The sequence below is a fragment of the Kwoniella dejecticola genome, chromosome 10 (assembly GCF_000512565.2).
Source record: "Kwoniella dejecticola CBS 10117 chromosome 10, complete sequence".
In the NCBI taxonomy this organism is placed as follows: Eukaryota; Fungi; Basidiomycota; class Tremellomycetes; order Tremellales; family Cryptococcaceae; genus Kwoniella; species Kwoniella dejecticola.
Window position 1 is genome coordinate 1,332,006 of NC_089310.1, and position 18,849 is coordinate 1,350,854.

The 18,849-nt window shown below is 48.8% G+C and overlaps 5 protein-coding genes across 5 annotated transcripts; 4 read left to right on the top strand and 1 right to left on the bottom strand.

Annotated features, from left to right (window-relative positions):
• Positions 1-217: 217 nt before the first annotated feature.
• I303_108031 (uncharacterized protein) lies at positions 218-2,679 on the top strand (the record flags this gene model as incomplete). Its single annotated transcript, XM_065969740.1, has 14 exons — positions 218-314; positions 411-509; positions 572-587; positions 653-709; positions 776-835; positions 898-973; positions 1,041-1,095; positions 1,175-1,591; positions 1,691-1,763; positions 1,836-1,944; positions 2,017-2,143; positions 2,214-2,285; positions 2,366-2,389; positions 2,459-2,679. 14 exons carry the CDS (start codon positions 218-220, stop codon positions 2,677-2,679), a joined length of 1,503 nt encoding a protein of 500 aa, XP_065825812.1.
• Positions 2,680-3,761: 1,082 nt separating this feature from the next.
• I303_108032 (uncharacterized protein) lies at positions 3,762-5,831 on the top strand (the record flags this gene model as incomplete). Its single annotated transcript, XM_018411283.1, has 5 exons — positions 3,762-4,013; positions 4,139-4,481; positions 4,556-4,779; positions 4,845-5,549; positions 5,607-5,831. The coding sequence occupies 5 exons, from the start codon at positions 3,762-3,764 to the stop codon at positions 5,829-5,831; spliced, it is 1,749 nt and encodes a 582-aa protein (XP_018259951.1).
• An 857-nt stretch (positions 5,832-6,688) lies between these two features.
• Positions 6,689-9,465, top strand: I303_108033 (uncharacterized protein; the record flags this gene model as incomplete). Its single annotated transcript, XM_065969741.1, has 7 exons — positions 6,689-7,690; positions 7,751-8,157; positions 8,238-8,408; positions 8,473-8,560; positions 8,631-8,640; positions 8,703-8,772; positions 8,844-9,465. The coding sequence occupies 7 exons, from the start codon at positions 6,689-6,691 to the stop codon at positions 9,463-9,465; spliced, it is 2,370 nt and encodes a 789-aa protein (XP_065825813.1).
• Positions 9,466-9,600: 135 nt separating this feature from the next.
• On the bottom strand, positions 9,601-16,558 carry I303_108034 (uncharacterized protein; the record flags this gene model as incomplete). Its single annotated transcript, XM_065969742.1, has 32 exons — positions 9,601-9,753; positions 9,811-9,876; positions 9,957-10,037; positions 10,110-10,237; positions 10,308-10,539; positions 10,618-10,935; positions 11,048-11,185; positions 11,247-11,292; positions 11,361-11,374; positions 11,440-11,457; positions 11,519-11,602; positions 11,663-11,758; positions 11,837-11,927; positions 12,016-12,067; positions 12,125-12,155; positions 12,221-12,334; positions 12,433-12,461; positions 12,533-12,884; positions 12,968-13,265; positions 13,383-13,533; positions 13,608-13,727; positions 13,806-14,033; positions 14,131-14,277; positions 14,436-14,681; positions 14,748-14,775; positions 14,871-14,981; positions 15,087-15,165; positions 15,281-15,309; positions 15,386-15,615; positions 15,744-16,185; positions 16,271-16,308; positions 16,402-16,558. 32 exons carry the CDS (start codon positions 16,556-16,558, stop codon positions 9,601-9,603), a joined length of 4,347 nt encoding a protein of 1,448 aa, XP_065825814.1.
• A 1,007-nt stretch (positions 16,559-17,565) lies between these two features.
• I303_108035 (ubiquitin-conjugating enzyme E2 2) lies at positions 17,566-18,718 on the top strand (the record flags this gene model as incomplete). The annotated part of the gene is made up of 5 exons (XM_065969743.1): positions 17,566-17,596; positions 17,652-17,771; positions 17,997-18,225; positions 18,433-18,499; positions 18,629-18,718. The coding sequence occupies 5 exons, from the start codon at positions 17,566-17,568 to the stop codon at positions 18,716-18,718; spliced, it is 537 nt and encodes a 178-aa protein (XP_065825815.1).
• Between the last annotated feature and the right edge of the window lie 131 nt (positions 18,719-18,849).

Here is an 18,849-nt window from a genome sequence, read left to right on the forward strand (position 1 = left end):
ATTCGTATCACCTCACCCGACATGATGTCGAAAATAATTGAGCAGTCCTCGTATCGAAAAGTCAGAATGCAAAGTGCTGGATGATGCACATATATGGTACCTCTCTTCATTCCGGTCAAAGACAATTGACTTGATATCCCGGCTGTCTATCTGTTTGCTAAAGTCCTGATCTGATCATTTTGGGAATCCTCTCTTAAAACCCAGATAAACCGACGCCATGTCTTTACAGCCCAAAAAGGAGTATGAGGTCCCTCAAAAGACGAGACAGCCATGGTATTACTATCTATGGGATTCGTTCGGGAAGGCGCCGGAAGGTGAGCATTGTCTTACACGATCGCTCGAACAAGCATTTGGTCATGCCTTCGATCACATTTGGACCTATTGTGCTGATTTCCGAGAGCCATATGTAGAACGACGCCTGCTGGTCCGGCTTGATCTATCTCTATTGGTCTTCTCGACTTTGGGCTTGATCATGAGATATATCGATCAAACCAATTTATCAACTGCTTGTGAGTTCTTCGTGGAGATCAGACCAGATATATTTGCTGACACCACCATTATGGGTTCGCAGTCGTCAGTGGTATGAAGTGAGCTCGACCGACACTTGTCCTGCCGAAATTAGGTGATACTGATGATGCTCGTCGTTCTGCAGAGAGGATTTAAGCATGTTCGGTCTTGAGTATAATTACAGTAATACCGCTTGGTCTGTGTGAGTCTGAAAATGAAGAAGATAAATTTGTCAAGCGGAACAGGCAGGCTGATGAGATCGTCGTAGAGGCTATGTGATTGGCCAGATCCCTGGAAATATCCTCTTAAACAGAGTGTCTCCGCATTAGTGAGTGTTCCACATCATCTGATGTGCCTGTAATGCCCCTGCTTATTCGCTCTGCCGTGCAGTATCGTCTTTGGTCTTGAATTCGGGTGGTCGATCATGACGTTATGCACAACCTGGGTGAAGAATTGGCATCAGCTCGTGAGTGGCCAGCTTCCTTTTCGCAGAGACAGACGAGTCTTTCACTTACTTTCTTGTACATTGTCAGTGCTTCATCCGATTCATGGTCGGTCTCTTCGAATCAGCTTATTACCCTGGTCTACGTAAGTCCCCATCACGTAAACTTCTGATCAATCTAATTCTAAGTCACAGGAAGCTGATCATCCTGATTATTGCATCCAGTCTTCCTAATCGGATCATGGTACACCAAAGACGAGCTGGGCAAACGATCCAACATTTTCCAAGCAGCCACCGCCGCCGGGACCTTGCTTTCCGGTGTGATGCAGGCGGGCGTATATCGCACCTTGAACGGGACCCACGGGATGGCAGGTTGGCGATGGATCTTCACGATTGACGCTATAATTTCGATTCCTATTGCTATTTCCGCTTTCTTCCTGATACCGGACTTACCATGGAATATCAAGCCCAATTGGATATTCAAACAACGCGATATCGACTTGGCGCGTCGACGACTGACGGCTGCGAGGAGACAGGGACCGAAGAAAGGGGGACTGGGTAAAAAAGCGATTTGGAATATATTGAGTACTTGGCATATCTGGGTATTCACGTTTGTGTATAGTTGCTACATCTTTTCACAGAGTAAGTTGAGTCGACTTGGTTGGATTTCCCCTTTTTACCTTTGACTCGGCGGGGTCATTGTGGATAAAGGCTAATGATGTGTGGTGGAATTGTCGATAGATCCTCAACAATCGATGTCCTTTTGGCTGAAATATTCGAAAGATCCGAAATACACGGTCGAACAGATAAATTAGTAAGTCCTGAACAGCAAGTCTGACGTCTCGATTCGAGAGGTATCTAAGCTAATGATAGTACTTCTTCATAGCTATCCATGCGGTATTTGGTCGACCCAAATCGTTTCTGCTCTAGGTTTCGCTTGGATCAGCGATAACCTCCTCGGCGGTAGACGATGGCCGCCTTTACTTCTTGTCGCTGTGAGCCCATCTCGTCTTCAATTACTTGTGAGGATACCAACATATGCTGATTGTAGAGGGGTCATGATTTAGTTATGGCACTGTATAGACTGCGCGCTTCTTGCGGGACTCCCAGTATACCCGGATGATCGAGCTGGAAGATGGGTTTTGTACTACTTGTCAGGAGTCGTCAATTGTACACCTGGCCTTCTGTATGCTTGTACGTCACAAGTTTTCCTTGATGGCACGCTTCGCTAACGCTCGAGACTAATGATGCGATTCGATGCCAGGGTGCAGCGAGATCATCGGCGAATCATCTGAGAAAAGAGGGATCGTCATGGGCACTTTCAATTCTGTAGCCTGTGAGCTGTTCTTGCTTTTAGGCTGGTGTTTTTCAAGTTGAGGACGTTGCACTGACCATTTGCTCGACGATACTGTACAGTCTCATTCAACGCTTGGCTACCGCGTGAGTGATTTTGCCATGCTGAGTCCCTGTCCATCCAGTCATGCTAAGTTGAGAGCGTGTTGTATATAGTACTGCTCTTCAAGCAGACTGAACAGCCGACAGTGCACAAAGGTAATATTGCCGCATCCGTAGCCACGGCTCTCCAGTTCCTCGGTTTGCTGGGTATACTGTATCTGTCAACGAGGGATTTCAAGAGACAAGCGCAGGTGCAAGGCGATTTGGTGGCTGAAGAAGAGGCGCAGACACCGGGTGCAGTCGAGGATGTCGATCGGAAACAAAGAGATGTATAGCCCACGCTCTTAAATCGTTAAGGTCACTGGGTGACCTATGTCTTGGATGGAACAAGAAGAAGGAAGACTGTGGGCAGCATTGGGTAAGACAATAGCGTAGCGTATGAATAAGGATAGGCACAATACATCTTTGTTATACCTCCAGAGAGGCAAGTCTTCTTGCATTACGGTATTCCGACAGTAAGATGGGCGATGAATACATCATCAGGTGATGATACTGTGACAAGCTGGAAACTCTTTGACCCTTGGAATACAGACCGAGCCGTCGCCAAGTCGTCATTTCGCCCATCATTCATGGCCCTCGTCTGTGCGACAAGAGTGATCAATGACGATGATCTAGACTACTTGATGCATGATGGGAGCACGACGGCACGCTAAAGTAGTCAAGGTACCGTTAGATCGTCCTGCGCGTTTGTCATTATGATAAGGACACACCGAACGAACCACTTAGAACAGGACGATATGAGAATCAACGGATCCAATGAGATTGATCTGATCCGACTCCAAGTTGAATTGGCGTACAGAACACTAGATGCAAGCGGACGGTACGCGACGGTAATGCAACACCACTTGGATCTGAAAAGTATGTAACTCTTCTGTGACTGTCCCCTCACGGTCCGGCTTTTACCCCTTCCCCCCGCCCATCCGCCCATACTCCATACTGTCTTTCAGGGTCCTATTTGGATCTTATCACCTGCCAAAAAATATCCCGTAATTTTATTTATAGACCCGCTCGCAGCTTGGCGAATCGTGGTTGGCTGCTCGCCCCAAGATCTCGGCAAATTAATGTAAGTTCTGTGTAATTTACTGTACCGTGTGGTCTCTGCTAGCAGCTATCAGCTTTTAAGCGTCGGTAAGTTTGCGTTTGCAAGGATATTCGGATGATCACTCTGTAGCTTCACGAGACCAAGCAGGAGGTAAGAGATAAGCGTTCTGCAAGATGCGTGGTATATATCTCACAACGCCCTCATTCCACTTACTCTGTCACTCCTCCCTTCCAACTTATTTTCGGTTGATATCTTCAGCGAATTGCGCTGGACTCGCTACTTGATCACCGACAATTGTGAGATATCACCAGGAAGATGTCAATAACAGAAAATCGACCGGATCGGACGGAGAAAGATCGAGGGGGTATAACCGAAGACCCCTCTCTATCAGCTGAGAACAAGGCGGATGCATATCTATCGAACGCGTACGATATCGAAGTCGGCACCAATGTTGTCGACGGTGACAGAGCACCAGATACGATCTACGATGTCATACCCGAGGGAGTCAACCCTGCGTTGGTCAGGGAGGAGAGGGTTCACAGAGGTCTATCTCAGAGGCATATCCAGGTGAGTGGTTTCGGCCTATCCCGCCTTTACTTCTATATGACCATGTCATGTCATGTCTTCTCTTTCTTTTTTGGTCAATTGCCTCATCGAGAGACAGCAGCTGATGGAACATGTATGCGATGCAGATGATCGCACTAGCAGGAGCCATTGGAACAGGTCTTTTCTTAGGATCGGGAAAGAGTATCAGACGAGCTGGTCCCGTGGGTACCCTGATCGGATATGGGATCGTCGGAACGCTCGTCATGTCGGTCATGGGATGTTTGGCGGAATTATCAGCATTAGCGCCTATATCAGGAGCTTTCGTCCGACAATCTGAGTTCTTCTTTGATCCCGCGCTGGCATTCGCGATTGGATGGTGTTGTTTCTATGGCTCAGTCGTGTCTGTGCCCGCCGAATGGTCGGCGGTCGCTGTTATCATGACGTATTGGACTGATTTGAGTCCTGCTATTTGGATCGCTATCTGTATCTGTGAGTCTCCCTCTGCGCTTTCATTTTCTCCTATTCCCTCGATTTGCCATGCTGAACAACACGGCGATGCATAGTCATCACGTTCATGACCAACTTGTTCCTCATTCGGATCTACGGAGAAGTCGAGCTTATCTGCTCGATGCTGAAAATCATGTTGATTCTTGGTCTCATCCTATTTGGTCTCATCTACGATCTCGGCGGTATTCCAGGAACGGATAGAATCGGATTCCGTTACTGGAAAGATCCTGGATCTTTCGGCGAAGGTTATTACTATACCGGTACTGCTGGTGGTCGATTCGTAAGTACACGGCACATACAATTTTTCCAGCTTTTGTGCTGTTACTGATGTTGGACATGCGACAGTGCGGTTTCTGGCTCACACTGATCAACGCCGTGTACGCTTTCTCTGGAGTCGAATCTCTCGCTATCGCTGCTGCCGAGACTAAGAACCCTCGAAGAAACGTACCTAAAGCTGCCAAACACGTTTTCATCCGAGTCTTCATCTTCTACATGGTCACTCTCTTCATCGTCGGCTTGATCGTACCTTACAACGACAAAAACCTCCTTCAATCTACCGGTACTGCAGCTTCTTCGCCATTCGTCATTGCCGCTCAACGTGCTGGAGTCAAAGTTCTACCCTCCATCATCAATGCTGTGATTATTACTTCGGCTTGGTCTTCTGGGAATCACGGTATGTTAGTCGGATCAAGGTCGCTCTACGCCCTCGCTTTGGACGGTAAAGCTCCCAAGATCTTCACTCGGGTATCGAGGTTCGGTATCCCTTACTTGGCGGTCTTGTTCCAAGGTTCTTTCCAACTTTTGGCGTTCATGTCCCTCAATAGTGGTGCTGCGACCGTGTTCAGCTGGATGACCAATATCAACTCGTCCTCTACTCTGTGTATCTGGATCGTCATCGGTTTCATCTCGCTGAGGGTTCGTCAAGCTATGAAAGCCCAGGGTATAGCGCCGGCCAAATTGCCTTGGTCAGCTCCGTTGCAACCCTTCATATCCCATTACACAATGTGGGGTTCATTTGTAGTCCTGATCACTGGTGGTTTCTACTCCTTCGTAAGTCCCCATGTCCTTCATCCGACTCGATCAATTGCTGATTTTCTGGTCATGCAGTTACCTGGAAATTGGGATGTCTCCGACTTCTTTTCCAGTTATTTCTCTGTCATCTTCATGATCGTCTTTTACTTTGGATACAAGTTGTGGAAAAAGACCAAGATCGTGCCTCTCACACAGGTACCAGTCGGGCAATTCATCGCTATTGCAGATGCCAATCCCGAGACCGAAGCTCAACCTACCAAGGGACCTTGGGGTTGGTTCGCCAAATTCTGGTGGGATTAAGCAGGCTATCGAGCGCTCAGATCCACAATATCTTTGTAAGGACGTTGATCGTGTTGCGAGAGGAGCGTATCAGTGGTCTGGTACTCGTAAAATAGTTGTGTACATGGCTTTATGCAAATGACATGAAATGAAAGCTAAAGTGCTTGTCAGTGGAGCAGACTGAGAAGACGGACGGAGCTCGCCGTGGGTGCCAAGAGAAAGGCAAAGCACGTGTCTTTTACCTTTGCGATGAGCTAAATCGCTAAATCCAGCTAGCGGGTCATGCGTTGAGCTTGCCGTAGTTATATCCATTCAGACGGCATGAATAGCTCTGGCAGATCGTTCTCAGCTCGAAGAATTAGATGATCGACCATCACTACTCCCATCATCTCCACGGCCATCTCGTCAGATCCCGCGGCTGACCTGTGTGGAAAAGCGGGACAGTAGAAGTCCAGGAGAACACGTTCGACGCGCCTCAACCTGAACGTCAAATCGAGCAGACCGGAACGTGCGCTCGCCCGACAGCTCTACTAACTTTTGTCGATCTTCCATCTTTCAAGCTAGAGGAATTTCTAGAAGACCTGTCACACTGTATCGATCAGGATAATATCACTATACACCTGTATGCCTTCACGAGCGCCATATCGTTGACATCCAAAAACAAAAAACCCTACAAATCAACAGATTGAACGCGTCGAGCTCCACCTCAATTCGGATTGAATCGCCCTTTGACACACTGTCAGCGGTCCAAGCGTCACCTTAAAGTACACATCGGATCAACCACTGTGCATCTCACTCGAACCTTTACATCCACCAGGGTTTGTGCGTCACTCATCTACCTGCCCCAGACACATCGATCCGAGAGATCCAATCTCTCAATGCCTACATTGCCTTCGCCCTCCTCGACTTCCACGACGGACTCGTCGCTCCCCACTCCTGATCAGAGCTATTCGTCAAGACGCTCTTCACTCGCGTCACCCTACCTCTACTCCTTCTCCATGTCCGAAGACCAAGAAAACGGGGATGTGTTCTCCCCTTCTACTTCTAAGGCGCCATCGGCACTCAACGGTGATGATACCCCGCAAGGAAAAGGCAAAGCGGCTGCACCGCCCATCACAGTAGAGCCAGGATTATTACCGAATGGCATTGCTTCTCCAACGCCTTTCTCTCGTCGGCGGTCAAATACAGCCAACAGAGCTCCGGCGCCTCCACCAATATTCTTGCGGAGAGCGACGGGAATTGAGAATGCAGGCGAGGATGAAGTGGTACCCATACCCGGATCAGCTTCTACCACCAGCAGCTCGGCACCAGTTTCGGCAAAAGGCCTCAACATCAGCGGCATGATGATGCCTTCGTTGTCCTCACCTACAGAGATCGAACAAGAGCAGCCGGATGGAGGAGAAGAGGGGGACGCTTTACCTGAATTAATGGCTTCACCACGACCCCGCCTGAACTTCAATACGATGGAAGGGGCTCCCGCATCGCCCGCTTGGCAATCTATAGAGGCGACACCTTCTTCGGCGGGGCTGAGTGCATCGGCGTCCTGGGGCAGAAAGATGTCTTTGGACGTGCCGTCACCACTCGGACCAAGAAACAACGAACGGAGATTCGACCCTACGCCTCAACATGGTATACATGCTAGAAACCTATCGTTGTTCTTTCCGCAACCTGGTAACCCCATCCCCCCTCGTCCCGATGGCAGTCCGGCTCTCATGGAGAGTCCTGTTCAACCGAACGAAAGTCTTATGCCTAGTGCGGGCGGCGAGAGAAATGTCTTTGGTGGAACGGGGAATTGGAGTTTTGGTCAAGCGAGTGCACCCCAAGATGAGAATGGCTTACAGACACCAGATGTCAAGCGGAGTAAGAGGAGAGGGCATCATGTGAGTATCGATTACCAGAAGATTCTTTGGTAGAGACGGTCCTTGCTGACTCAGAAATAGCACAAACACTCATTATCGCATAATTTCTTCTCTTTCCTTGATCCCACTCAAACCAATCCCTCTCTCGCTACTTCCCCTTCGCCCAAGCCGCCTTCCACTCCGGGGCCAGAAGCGACTCCAGCACCTGTTCCAATGCCTTCTTTGGGCGTCTCAGGCCTGAGTGCAGCCTCACCAACATTATCGCCTCTACCTCCATCGAAATCTGATCCGAGAAAACAATTCTACCTGTCCTTCGCTGTATTGGAGTTCCTCATCGGAGCTGCTTTATGGGTAGAAGGTCAGATGTCAGGCTGGAGGTGCTTAGCTGGTGTAGGATATTTAGTTGTCTTCGACGCTCTGGGTGTAGCGGTGGAAATGGTTGCTAGAAATGAGGGGTCAGGCTATAACACTATACGGCGTCCCTACGGGTAAGTTCCGTTTCCGATCAATTTGCGGTGACACAAAGAAGATCGCCAAAGCGATACTGATGTGTGAATGTGGTGTATAGACCATCGAGATACATGTCTTTACTATACTTTACTCAGTCATTGTTTCTGGTCTTCGCTGCCGTATATATCGCCAAAGAAGCCATCGAGCAGGTGATACTCGGTGCAGGGGCGCATGATCATTCTGGTGGGGGACATGGACACGGTGAATCTGCTATCGAGGGCGATGAGAGGTAAGCTGTCTGTCCGAATTGACATGAGCAGGTGCAATGAAATGAGCTAATATATGACGAGCAGAGATTTCCCTCATTTCTTGTTGGCTTGCGCAGCCATAGCTAGTACATTTGCTGGCTCCGCTCAGGCAACCACGGAAAGCTGGTCGATGGTGGGTTCATCCTTCTTTTCTGCCCGTCGTACATGAAAATGAAAAGCTGATCTGCCCGAATTGCTCGTAGCTGTCGGGACGTTATTTCTCACATCGAATTACCTCTCGGTACCCTTCGTTGCCAAGTTTGCGCCGCTGCTAGCCAACCCTTTCAGTCTGACGATCGCGGGAGTCAGTGCTGGAATAGGAATCAGCAGTCTTCTCGTACATCCGTGAGTCGAGCTCTAAGATAGGAGACTCGGACTGAGTAATCGGTTGAGCTGAATCGCGTGATGTGGGACAGGTCGGCACTACATTCCCTTGACTCATTCATCTCCCTCATTCTTACGATCCTGACATGCGCTCTATCCTACCCGCCGACGGTGGCGTTTGCCCATGTGCTCTTACAAACCGCTCCACCAGCTTCCCAATCTCAGATGTCGTCCTTGCGCAAAGCTTTGAAGGAAATTAAGGAAGACCGCAGGGTTGTTGGATTAGGTACAATGAGAACGTGGACGATCACAGCGGGAAAAGGATCATTCGAAGAGAAATATCCGCCTACACCATCGCATTCTCGAGCGAATTCATTGGCATCTTCACCTACTTTCGATCAGGGCAAATTCTTTTCACCGCCATCAACCCCCTCCCGACAGCAATCCTTTGAGGCGCAGTCGACATATCCTTCGCCTTACGGTATACCTCTGGGCAAGCGAAACGTTGAAGATGGCGCCCCGTTAGTTGTAACTCTCACTGTGCATGTTCATCCGGATTCATCGGATAAGGAGATATTAGAGATAACGAAATCGAGTTATCTGAAAATTGAAAATGCAATATCGAGCAATCCTGGTGGTTTAGGTATTGCAAGAAGGGAGGGTGAAGTGAGTATAGCGATAAAGCGAGGGTGGGAAGGACTGGAAGATGGTTAGAGACTTAGAAGGTAGATCTACAATACCGCATACATGGGAAGGATGTACTTGTTGTTCGCTTCGCGTTGCGTACTGATTGGAGTTCCTCTGCTACTGAACACCGTGAAAACTTTGGGCCTTGACCAGTACAAACCATCAGGCCCTGTATTCGGATATCCTAACCCCGCCATTTTGGACCCAAGCTTCAGCGACAGTATAATGGTTGAAGAGCGAGGTGTCGTCCCGCGAAGCTTCAACAGCATACAATGCGTCGTGACGAAGCCGCAGTAGATCAACTCGACGAAGGTGCTGATGAAGAAGGAGTCAGCGCCGGGACGTCATTACAAGTACTTTGGATTGGCTTACTACCCTGTCGCATAGTTGACGGAAGATCGAGTCACGCACATCGTACAGACTGAGCGGGGTATCGTACTAGCCATGGAAATTCAGCAGAAATTGCGTTCCGACGTGAACTGTGATTTTGGAAATTGACGGTCTCTGGCTCTACTCACTTCGACAACTCTGCCTTGATCAAGGACTAGGATCCTATCGTAGTAGGCTACTGTCTGCAACCTGTGTGCGATGGAGATTAACTGTGCGCGTCGGTCGTCGTCAGCTAAATTCACTATCCAATCTATGAAACTTCGCGAATGAGTTCAGCTTACCGTAACACCATGAAGGTGATTCTGGATGATACGCTGTATCAGAGCATCCGTCTCTGGATCGACCGACGAAGTCGCTTCGTCAAGTAACAAGATCTTGGTTCCTCTCGCCAAAGCTCGAATCAACGATACTACGGTACATTGCATCAAAGACCACTCTCCCTGAATTGCGCGGGAACGAAGTCTCAGAGATATACTGACGGAGTTGCTTTTCACCTGCACTAAAATTGGTACCTTCTGAATTCACCGGTGCATCCAACCTGAATTTGTCTTTGGTCGCTTGTGAAGAAGGCAACAACGAATCCGAGTGGATAAGGTGTAAGAGAGAATTGAGGTATTCGTCCGAATGGATTTGCTGGGGATCCAGATTATCGCGGATAGTACCTTCGAACAAGAATGCATCTTGAGGTATTATCCCAATTCGTTCTCGGACCTGCAAACGTTTCACGCCGCGATGCTCAGCTGACCTAAGGTAGGTAGAACTGATGACTCGTTGTGGGATATGACTCACAGTATCCAAACCTAATCCGGTTAGATCCCTCCCATCGACCCTTATTTGCCCCTTGATATCGTTCATACGCATGATAGCACCTACCAAACTACTTTTCCCTGCGCCTGTCCGCCCGATCACACCGACTTTCTCCCCTGCTCCAATGTTGAAGTTCAGCTTCTTCAGTACCCACGGTCCGGCCTCGGAATACCGTAGTGACAGGTTACGAAATTTCATCTCGCCTTGAGTCGGCCAAGAAGACTCTGGAGGGTCTTGAGGGAGATGCGGGGCTGGCTCGAGGGGGAGAGTGGTGTAATGCAGAATGCGCTCGGCGTTGTTCTGATTCATCAATGAAATGACAAGGGACGTCAACACCAGATGTACACACAAGGGAGAAAAGGTGGCTTGACATGGATTCAGATGAAACAAGGGCCGGCAGTCGGAGACGTACCATCTCCAACTCGACTTGGGCATACAATGAGACGAGGTTTGAAAACAATTGGGCGGCTGAAAGGGCATAGGAGAAGACTACACCGAAAGAAGCTGGATGGACAGAGTGACGGAACAGAATACCGAAAATGGCGATAAGCTGATCATAGGGGCACCGTTAGTCGACTTGTCGGATCAAGGTGTAAATGAGAGGATATCACCAATATCAATAAGTTAGACGACAAGTCGAGACGGACACCGAGCCATCTTCAGAAGATCTCAGCTTGGTACTGATTGCACTGATAGCGAAATTGCATCTCAGGCAATCAACTTACCTTTGGATCACAAGCTGAATGACGGTGTCTGTCAATCAGTATTGCTATCGTATCGCATCGCAGACGAAATCCGACCAACCGTCAAGATGTAAGCTCGCTATTATATATCAGAGTTATCGAGGTCAGCAACCGTCTGCGCTTTCGGCTGGACGACTCACTCCCTCAAGGTTGATTGCGCTCTGCATTCTTCCTTCAAATGTATCTTGTTTCCCGAAAGCTCGAATCACCGATAATCCAGCGAGCTACGCCACATACCACAGGCATCAGCGAAGAATGCAGAACGACGTGACTTGCCCCCTTACCTGCTCGCCGAATGAGCTGTATATTTGAGACCTAGTAATCGAGTCGATTCGCTTGATTTCCCTTGAGGTCTGACGGTAGTAAGACCCAGCCAGCCACTGCATCACGGCGGAAGATCCCATCAAAGAAGTCAACAGGCAAGTCGGATATTGTGGTAATGGCTGAAGCGGACTTACGTAGAAGAGGACTAGAGGAACGAATGCGATACCTAGATAAGGGTACGTGTATAGAATCAGGCCGAATGTACCGACTGCCGCGAGAGCGTTGCTGCATAGACAACGTACCAAGATAATCAGCATTGGAGTGATGCATTCGCCCACGTCGATCAGTGAAGAATGAATCCCGGTTCGCTTACACGAGCAAAGTCTCCCAAGAGAACGCCATTCGATCATCAAGCATCTCGATGTCTGATCGGTATCATGATCAGCAATCAACGGTACACTGAATGGGAAAAAGTAACTTACCTTTGGACAAACGATTGATAATCCGCCCGCTCTAATTATTAGATTTAGCTGAGCGTCATTCGCTGATTCGTCGCGGTAGACAAGAGAGGAGCTTACTGGTGTTTGATCGTGCCACCTCACTGGAGCTCTCATAACGTGCTCCCAAGCCTGTTCGAATAACCGATAAGAAGCTTTCAATCCCGCCACGAACATGGTATACGAAGCACCCCACTGATCCGATCAGACAGCCATTCAGTCAGTCTGAAATGCCCCTTTTACTCGATGTCACAATCGCAGTCCGCCCGAAGCCAGTCAGATAGCCAACTAACAGTAAATAAACCGATAGCAATTCCCAGTGCTGGACCACAGAAAAAGGATATCAGCCAGGACAAGGGCTTGAATAGTCACATGATGTGAGGCTGAACGTACCACCGTATATACCCATATATCCCCCTTGACCCAGCTGGAACTTGTTGGCAGACCACCAACCAAGCCACAGACTATTTCCCACGGTCGCCGCTTGAGTCAGTAATAGCATGATACCGAATGATATTGGCCATATGACCGTTCCCATCGCCTTGAAGTACGTCGAATACACAGTCCATGGTATGGCACCTATCTGTCGATCTTCTTCCATCCCTTCCACGGTTGCCGGTTTCTCTTTCCTTGTAGCCTTCTCCGCCGTCTCTTTAGGCTTTGTAGCGCTCACCGACGGCGATGAGGGATTGTGCGTTGAATCTGCGATAAACGCCTGGAAGGGTCCTGCTTGAGTTTTCAATGACTGATCCACAGTCGACCGGTAAGCACACGATAATACTGTAGGTCAATTAGTTGATCCTGAAGAGTATAGAGAGGACGACAAACCTGAAGAGTGCCCTGTTGTACGATCACACCATTTCCAGAAGCGTCACGATCCATGACCAAAATCATATCGGCGTGAGGCAGAATATCCATCTGATGAGTTACGATCACCCTTGTTCGACCGATCATTGGCCCCCCGAGTATACATTCTTTCAAGATATGATGAGACACATTAGCGTCAACGGCTGAGAGGGGATCGTCCATCAATACGATTGAGGATTGACTGTAAGCTGCTCGAGCTAAGGATAACCTTTGACGTTGACCGCCTGATAGTAGTAACCCTTTTTCGCCTACGTCAGTCCTGATCCAGGGTAGTCAGCATGGAGCGAGGTGTTTCGAGGGATACAGTACATATTCACTCCCAGTGAGTGAGTTGGATGACGAAATCAGTCCCCCTAGTAGACGAGGGGAGACTTACAGATCGCCGTTCGCCATAGATTCAATGTCATCCCTCAGAGCACAGGCATCAATGACATTTCTCAGTTTGTCATGATCGATTTCGTCCGGAGTGGCGGTGAAAGTGATATTGTCTTGTACACTCCCCGAATGTATCCAGGCATGTTGCGGCACTAGGACGGCTTTTTCAGTAGAATTCCTGCTCACAAGTCTTCGTTGGGCTGTGAAGGAGACCGAGACCGCGTACCGTAGCTGACTGATCCGCCAAAAATGGTGTGGCCCGACAACGAACGCATGTCGCCAATCATGGAAGAAAGCAAAGCCGATTTACCGGTTCCTACTCTGCCCACTATGCAGACCAGGGAGCCTACAGTGTACAAGCGAGATCTAGTCAGTATACAAATTCGACAATCGTCACCTGCACCCAATGAAGATGGATATTTACCCCGCGGGATTTTGAGATCGATTCCTCTCAGTGCAAATGGGCCACTTTCGTCCGGTTGATGATTCTTCTCGTCTTTCTGAGTGAGTTCTGCTGACATACGCTTTTCTACCTGTTCAGGCAGACTCTCGAACTGCAAATCACCTTTGATCTCAATAGCATAGACAGCTCTGTGATCAATATTGAGCTTCTCAGGGATTTCTTCCGCTTGTAACAGCGACCCGATACGACCTATCAACATCCCATTGCAAGCATCAACGGGAAACATCAACCGGGATTCAGCGCGCGATCAAATTAAAGCGTTCAGAGAAGTATGGGCCGCACTTACGGATTCCGACCAGAGCATCGCTCACAGCTGTGAAACACATGGGTAAGAACGAAATGGGAGTTTTCAAGACGTTGAAATACTGTAATCCGGAGAAAATTATAGCTGCGTTAAGTTCATGGCCGGTCAGACCGTACGTGACAAAAGTCACTGTACAGCACAACGTTCACAGAATAACCATCCGAATAGTCAGTCAGTAGTCAGCGTTCAGAGTTGAGCATCCGGCCACAGGGGAAGACGAGGTCTTTTGTCATTGCGTGCAACGAAGGGCCACGAGGACAAATTCAGTATTATCCACCTGTACTCACAAACAGCAGCTAAGGTGGGTATAACAGCCATCGTAGCGTTCATCGTCGCTCGATTGAATCCGTTCTTCCTCAAGTAAACCAACTCGTTCCTCCGCATAGCGTTGACTTTCTCAGAAAAGAATTGCACGTATGCGAATAGCTTGACTGGTCGAATGGAAGTGATGGTTTCTGAGAGTAATCGGACTCTGGAATCGACGTATTTGAGCTGAGATTGACGGGTATGGATCATCCGTGTGAACATGTATGCTGAGTCACGATGTATCAGCTGGACCGTTACCTTGATCTTACGAATGCGAGTGCAGAATCCCTCACCTTGTAAAGGTCCAGCTAGAGCCAATACCTGTTCATAGTTAAACAATTCAATTAGTCATTGTCGCGGGATGCTGACCGGCGATCAACGAGGAGGAATGTGCAGTAGTACAACAATGTACGCACGGCTAGTCCGACTAAAGCTGAATACCCCAATGTCCAAATCAACAATCCCAGTCCTACAGCGATTTGCACCGGCTGAACAACCAGATCAAGGGTCATTGGAGCTGAGAAGTCCTATGAATCCCAAGCACATGGCGATCCAGTCAGCGGTCCATCAAGTTGGTTTGAGCGGGTCTGAACGTATCTGTATGTCCAGAGAACGTCGCGAGTCCAGCTTACCAGGAAAGAAGCATCTGCGGAGACCATAGTAGTTAGCTTCCCCGTGGAAAATTCGACTTTCGAGCGACTTGATAACTTCCTAGAAAGCACATTGTCATATACGGTATGCACGCCTGATCAGCTGTCGATACCCCTCAAAATACACAATATGGCTTCTCCAATTTCAGTACGAACAAAGGTGATCACACACTCACATGGATTTCCGTCCAATCAAGTCGATGAGCTGATTCCCATCATTCAGCTCCAACCACTTATCCTCAGCCTCGAGATCACCCTGCGCGAGGTAAGATCGAACGTACCGCAGCCCTCATCATGAACCCAACGACGCTGCCTCTTTGTAAAGCCTGATACGAAAACAGACTTGCACTTTGGACCATTACGAACAACGCGAACGCTAATCCGATCATGTATCCAATCGATCTTGGGGGATTGGCAGATGATCCATTTTGTTGAGAGGTGTCAGCGTGAGATAAGGTGAGTTGATCGATTAGGAGCTTGGTGACGAGCGGAGCGGTGATTTGGAGTCCGGCTAGACGCAGCATCAAATTAAAGTCAGAGGTGATTTTCCCCTCACCAAAAGACTGATGACCCTGTCGGCCAGGAAAGAAACTACTTCATCGAGATCATCTGAACGATGTACGTACAAACGGAACGCACCTGCACATCCCTTGAAGATCACTGCTTTCCACCAGCTCCACCAGACCGTCATATACATCGCTTGTAGCAGACTAGGCTGAGCCCGCTTTGGAGTCTCACGCTTGCCGTTGCCATTGCTTGTGCCGGAGGCAGGAATCTTGGAAGTCTGGTCGATCGTGGTTTCTGATCCGGCATTCGAGTCGGACCGAATAATTCGAGAAGAGCGAGAATTAGCAGGATAAACAGGTTCAAGCTTGACGGAAGGGTTTTGTACGGAGTACCCGTCAATTGTATCTAGGATGGCTAAGCTGTCTCTTGATCGTCTAGACTGCTGGTGCCGCTTCCCATCTTGCCCTGAATGAGCAGGTGTATACGCCTTCTCATCATTGTTCTCGTCAGTCGCACCCGCAAATGACTTCGCGTGAGACTGCTCCAATAGATTCGCCTGCAATCGATCTGCGATCTGCTCGGATTCTAACATCAGCCTCGCCCTACTTCTATAGCTCAGATACCCGGCCTTTGATAACAGAGATACCATAGAGACTCACAGTCTTGCATTCCAGATCGCTTGTAAGTGCCCAGAGATCTACCGCACGTCATCAGATAACGAGCTTTTCTCAATCGCCGTTCACGAAGCACAGTACAGTAGATGAATACGAATGATGCTCAATCTACTCACCTTCAGCCTCAAGGGGCCTAGAATATCCCGCTCTCATAATCGGCGTCACCCATTGAAAGACGACTCGGGATAGGAACTTCGCTTTGTCATCGGGAAGAGGATCGCGCCCGTATACCCCTTGATGGGCAGGTAGGGGACGATAGAATGGGATTGGCATTTCTGGTGAGATATGCTAGCAAGGTCTTCAAGTCGATTCTACCGTGCAGCTGCCACGGAATTCTGTGCTCGTGACTGAAGAGATCTTCATTCAAATCATCTATCCAGGTCAAATCGATGGTAGCCGGGTCATCTTGCACAGTCTGCCTGATCAAATCTCTGGCTGACTGTAATATTGGCCAGAAGCAGACTACTGGATTGGATCTCAGAACAAAGGAGACCTCCTTCGCTCGATGATCGGCCGAAGACTCTGATGTGCTCCTTTCAGCCAAAGGACTCCAGGGCAATACTAAGGATCATGCTGTAGTAGACATGTCGGGAGAATTGCATGCCTTGGACGGAAGCGTTATGAGCTTCCATCAGATGCGGCTGGAAAACTCCTGCTTGACCTGTATCTCTGAGGTACTGCTTGCCGGATCCAAAGAAGTCGAACATGTTGCGGAGAGAATTGGTTCATGCGCAAACGTCCTTACCTGCACAGGTGGCAATATGTGGGATGTGTAACGTACCAAAACACGCCCTATAGTATATATGATACATCCTCATTCACTCTTCTGCGCATTCACGTATCTACGCATTCAACGCCTTTCAATCTCGACCATCATGCATTGCATCCTTTCAAGCCTTTCTTTACTGGCCTTCCTTTGTTGTCGAATGAGAATAAACAAGTGATGACGCCACTTTGCCACTTGCAGTCGTCAAAACACGTGGTCGAGCACTGACTTACGCTCGCGCCACTACATCATCATCCAACTCCCACACGACCACCATTACTCATACAAGTCCTCACTCCATCATTCACTCATCGACAGCAACGACAACAATAACGATTACAACTATACTCCTTATCGAGATACCTGATACCCACCAGATCATCCAGAGCAGGTCTCTTAGCTTCCTTTCTCCCACCGAATCGCACTCTGCAATTCGCCCCGCTTCAAGCCAAGACACTCCTAACAACCCTGCTTCTCCTTCATCCCTGTTTTGGTATAACATCAACATAGCATCATGGTGAGCTCACACTATATAGCTTGGGTCGGTAAGCTGATACTTTATTTGACTTGTGATTGCTCGATCATCTTTTTAGTCCACAGCAGCGAAACGACGTTTGATCCGAGATTTCAAGCGACTGGCATCCGACCCGCCTATAGGTATTTCGGGCAGTCCGAATCCGGATAATATAATGATATGGAACGCAGTCATCTTTGGACCTCGTGAGTCTCCTTACTCCTTATCTTCACCTCAGAGCTCTTGTTCCGCTGTCCCGCTGTCACCGATGCCGACTGTACGGACAAGGCTGATCTGATTTGTCATTCTCCGTCCTTCTCGCTCAATTACAAATCACATCTCTCAAATCACATCCCTCGAAATTCCATTCTGCTCTATCACTCACCGATCATCCCCGTTCCACTCAATGCTTGGACGATCACTCAATGCAGCCGACACACCGTTCGAAGACGGCTCATTCCGCCTAACTCTGACTTTCTCAGACTCGTACCCTAACAAACCACCTACCGTCCGATTCGTCTCCAAGATGTTCCATCCGAACATATACGCCAACGGAGAACTGTGTTTGGATATCTTGCAAAACCGTTGGAGTCCGACATACGATGTAGCTGCGATATTGACTAGTGTGCAAAGTCTACTGAATGATCCGAATCCGGCTTCGTGAGTTGCGCCTGCGTCCATTCCTTACGTGTACTCGCATGTGGACGAACCTTGCAAAACGCATTGAAGAGATTCGATCGTGGTTGGAGCTGTGGGCATACTTTGGGAGAAGAATTGAACGAACCGCTATGAAAATACATGCGGCTGAGCAATCAACAGGAACGAGGAAAGACATGACTGACATCGACGTTTTCATGTCCATGGTAGCCCGGCAAACGTAGATGCTGCTCAGCTATTCAAGGAGAATTCCAAAGAATACGAACGAAGAGTCAAGGTGAGTATGCTGATGCATATGCACGACCTCCATCCCTCCGTTCCATCATCCATCTTGACCTTAGGGCCTTACGCAGTCCTCAGGCTCGGTGGCATTGAACTAGTTCTCTGACGCTTGGATCGTCCTCAGCAAACCGTCGAACAATCTTGGATCGATAATCCTGACGAAATCGACATTGAACCATCCACCAGCGCGCCCGTCCAAGCCGTCACAGCTTAAACGAAATTCCCATTGTCCTATCTTATCTGTCTTGCAACCCAAAATTCGACCTCAACCAAGTCCTTGTCCGATCCAATTGGCTTCTTGCCAGTCCGATATGAGGTGGAGGCGTAGATTGTGGGTTTGCAAAA